This window comes from Sesamum indicum, linkage group LG3 (genome assembly GCF_000512975.1).
Source record: "Sesamum indicum cultivar Zhongzhi No. 13 linkage group LG3, S_indicum_v1.0, whole genome shotgun sequence".
Taxonomy (NCBI): domain Eukaryota; kingdom Viridiplantae; phylum Streptophyta; class Magnoliopsida; order Lamiales; family Pedaliaceae; genus Sesamum; species Sesamum indicum.
Window position 1 is genome coordinate 19,783,023 of NC_026147.1, and position 3,681 is coordinate 19,786,703.

The 3,681-nt window shown below is 31.8% G+C and overlaps 1 protein-coding gene across 1 annotated transcript in view; it reads left to right on the forward strand.

Annotated features, from left to right (window-relative positions):
* LOC105158889 (BTB/POZ domain-containing protein At2g30600) overlaps positions 1–1,990 on the forward strand; it is a gene marked incomplete in the record, with an annotated part of 6,706 nt that extends 4,716 nt beyond the window's left edge. The window contains 7 exon segments of the mRNA XM_011075795.2: positions 1–104; positions 196–302; positions 449–578; positions 669–743; positions 837–917; positions 1,008–1,076; positions 1,441–1,990. Of these exon segments, the coding sequence (XP_011074097.1) occupies positions 1–104; positions 196–302; positions 449–578; positions 669–743; positions 837–917; positions 1,008–1,076; positions 1,441–1,659 (785 nt within the window).

The following is a 3,681-nucleotide window of genomic DNA, read 5'->3' on the forward strand; positions in this document are numbered from 1 at the left end:
TGAATTCAACACCTGAACTCTTTTTCGGTGAAAGGCTCAACTCGCTCGACGAATTTCTAAGTTTTGTACGGTTCCCTTTGCTTCCTTATCCAATGCTGCAAAAGGTATATCCTAAAAATTTATGTTTAACTATTAACCAAGCGCCAGAATGTCTTTTGACCTTTCTCTAAATGTCAAATTATTTATAAATTGCAGTTGGAAAGAAGCAACCTCACCGCGTGCATTCCTAAGTTCAATCAGTTGGTGAAAGAAGCCATTAGTTTTCTGGAATTTGGATCTTCTGGACATGAGAAAGACATAAAGTAAGTATTTAAATACAAATTTACGAGGTCTCCTTTTTTCTTTTTTTCTTCTCTAGCCTGATACTGGCTCGTTCTTTCGTGAACCCTGAAGTCATAAATTCAAATGTAGTCTGTTGTACTGATGCTGATTAAGTTTCTATCCACAGTAAATTCCAGCATAGGCGATCGAGTTTTAAGGAACTCCAGTACATATGTGATGGAGATAGCAACGGAGTATTGTACTTTGCAGGCACTTCCTACGGTGAACATCAGTGGGTAAATCCTGTTTTATCAAAGGTAAAAAGCTTAACCTGCTTTTTCTCACTTGATCCAGTCTCATGATGAGATATGCTTTCATTTGATTGTCCCTAAAACTATATGTTTCAGAAAGTAACGATTACTCCGAGCAGCCCCCTTTCCAGATTCACAGATCCAAAGGTTTTAGTCTCCAGAAGTTATCAGGTACTAGGTTTCTGCACAACGTACCAGAAATTAGGTCTTCCGACATATTTTCTTGTTAGAATAGAAGTGAACTGGATTTTTTGTATGCTCTAGGGCACATCTTTTGCCGGGCCTCGGAAGGAGGATGGGAGAACCACGTCCTGGTGGATGGTTGACATTGGCCACGGTCATCAGGTTTGCTTGTTGGGCCCATTAATGAGACAACTCGTGATTTTCACATCATGGTATTTTCCCAAACGACATAATTTTGTTCCTTTTTCACAGTTGATGTGCAACTATTACACATTGAGGCAGGATGGATCTCGAGCTTTCATCAGAAATTGGAGTTTTCAGGTATGCACTTCAATACACTATGGAGAACTTACACGCTTTTGGACATTCATTAGGAATGTAAAAAGATTACGTCAACCTGCACATTATTGTTCAAGTTTGTCTGAATTATTATGGGACTCCAAAAATTGTGTTTTGAGCTCGGTTTGATGAATATTCTCTAACCAAGCTTAAATGTGCCTGCATTGAACCCAACACGAACCGAGCTCAAGTAGTTTGATAATTTCAAGCATATAATCTTGTATTCAACCGCCATTTGTTAAGTCTAATGAATCAATCTCGAGTAAGTTTTTATCGATCAATCTCAAACTGAACAATGATCAATTTGATTTGTTTCCATCCTAATCTATACATATCTATATTCCAGGGCTCTATGGATGGAAATAACTGGACGAACTTGCGAGTACACGAGAACGACGTAACAATGTGCAAGCCCGGTCAATACGCATCTTGGCCTGTCGTCGGACCCAACGCTCTTCTTCCCTTCAGATTCTTTCGAGCTGTCCTGACCGCTCCTACCACCGATATAACTAACCCTTGGAGCTTTTGCATATGCTTCTTGGAGCTTTACGGTTACTTCCGTTGACACGACGGGATTGTTTCAAGGAAATTTACCAGTACAGGTTCTTCAATGATAGTACAACATGAGTAATCCTACATATAGGTTGTCTCAAAGAGTATCATGTTAATCATCACTTGATTTTAAGGTAGTTTCATGGTTTGGTTTAATCTGAATCAGATTACAATGTTTGGACTAGCGGATTAAGTGCATATTGCACATGTATTATCTTGATTACTGCGTTTTTCTTTTCTTTTCTTTTCTATCAATTATTGCGTGTAGTTTAAGATACACAGTAGGTTGAGTTTGAGTTGAGCCAATTAGACCATCCAATAGAAAAGCACGTTGCTTTGGTCTTGATCCACTTTGGATTGGGCGGATCCTAGTTATTGATAAATGGGATCAGTATAGCTCAATGGCCCAGGTATTGATACATCATAAAATTTGAGTAGGAAGGGCAAAGAAGGGCATTTTGTGTTGGCATTATGATCTGTCGTTAGCTTATTGATTTACATTTTGTATTAAGTGAATGCTGTTGGGGTGAATTTGTACATCTTTGGATTCGCTACAATAAAATCATCGCTAGACTGATCCAACAGTTTGCAGGACACGGCGATGAATTTCCGAACATTAATTACATATTTGAGTGCCAAACGTTAAAGAATCAATAAATGGAAGTGGTCTTTTTGCCGAACCCTACGCTTAAGATTCACAAACACACTCCAATATGTGTGCCCAATTAATTTTAAATTTGAAAAGTTAGTTATATTTTTTTTAAAGAGTATATGTTAATTGAATAAATAAGAAAAATTATAAGAAATTATTGAGGAAAAAGAGAGAAAAAGAGCGGTGATCAATAAAATGATGGGTGCTTAATTATATTTAGATCCTTTTTGAAAATGTAAAATTATACTATTTTTCAAAGAAGTTTCAATCTTATGCTTACATCCCTTTCAAAAATTCATTATTTACATCTTACCCCTTTTTATTAAGATTTGAAACGAAGAATGTTGACGTTAATAAAAAGATACATAACTTTTGAATTTTAGCCCCTATTGATCGTTCCCACGTAATAATTTGATACTTATAAGAGAAAAAATGTAATTATATTGACCTCACTCCCTGCATATATATGTATATATTATATTTATCCCTTTATAAATATAAAAATATACATGAGAATGTTAAATGAGGTGTTAAATTAAAATTTTTTAGGTAATTTTTTTTACTTAATAATTAATGAGATAAATAATATTTTAGAAAAATAATTTAGATAATTTATAAATGTGAAATAGCAACTTTGGACACCTTTATGTAGTGGGTTAGGTTTGTTTCTTTTGCACTATAATTATTGCTCATGTCAATATGGAATAGGCTTTTGGACCCATAATTAATTATGAAAGTTTTTGCGATCACTTTAAAAAAAAATATTTTTTTATTTTTAATTTGTTAAATATATTCATAAAGTATTTTGGATGTTTGTTTCTACTTTTTAAACAGTTGAAAAAAGTATTTTTAGATCAAAGTTAGAAGTATTTTGGGGATGTTTGTAGCTGCTTTGGTTTTTTAGTAAATAAATTTAATTTATTTTTTACTACTTTACCCTTATTATAATAATTTTAATTCAATTTTATTATTTTCAAAATTATATATTTAAAGTTTTTGTCTGAATTTTCAAATAGCTTAAATTTTAACAATAATTAAATTTAAACTTTCATATATTCAATATTTGGAGTTTTTTATAATTTATGTGTTGTATCATCTTTTGTTCATATATTATTATTTAATTAATTAATAAATAATTCTTTTTTACAATTATGTAAGTTTAACTATTGTATATGAATGAACAATTATATTACTTAGTGGGAGCATTATTGAATTAAATATATTTTTTAATATTTTGAAATTATAAATATAAAATACTAATCAAAATAAAATTTATAATTTTTTATAAAAAATAATTATTATTGACAAACAACAAATAAAATAATAAATAGAAAAAATAATATATATTTTAACACTTTGAAGGAAATATCATTACTACAAAAG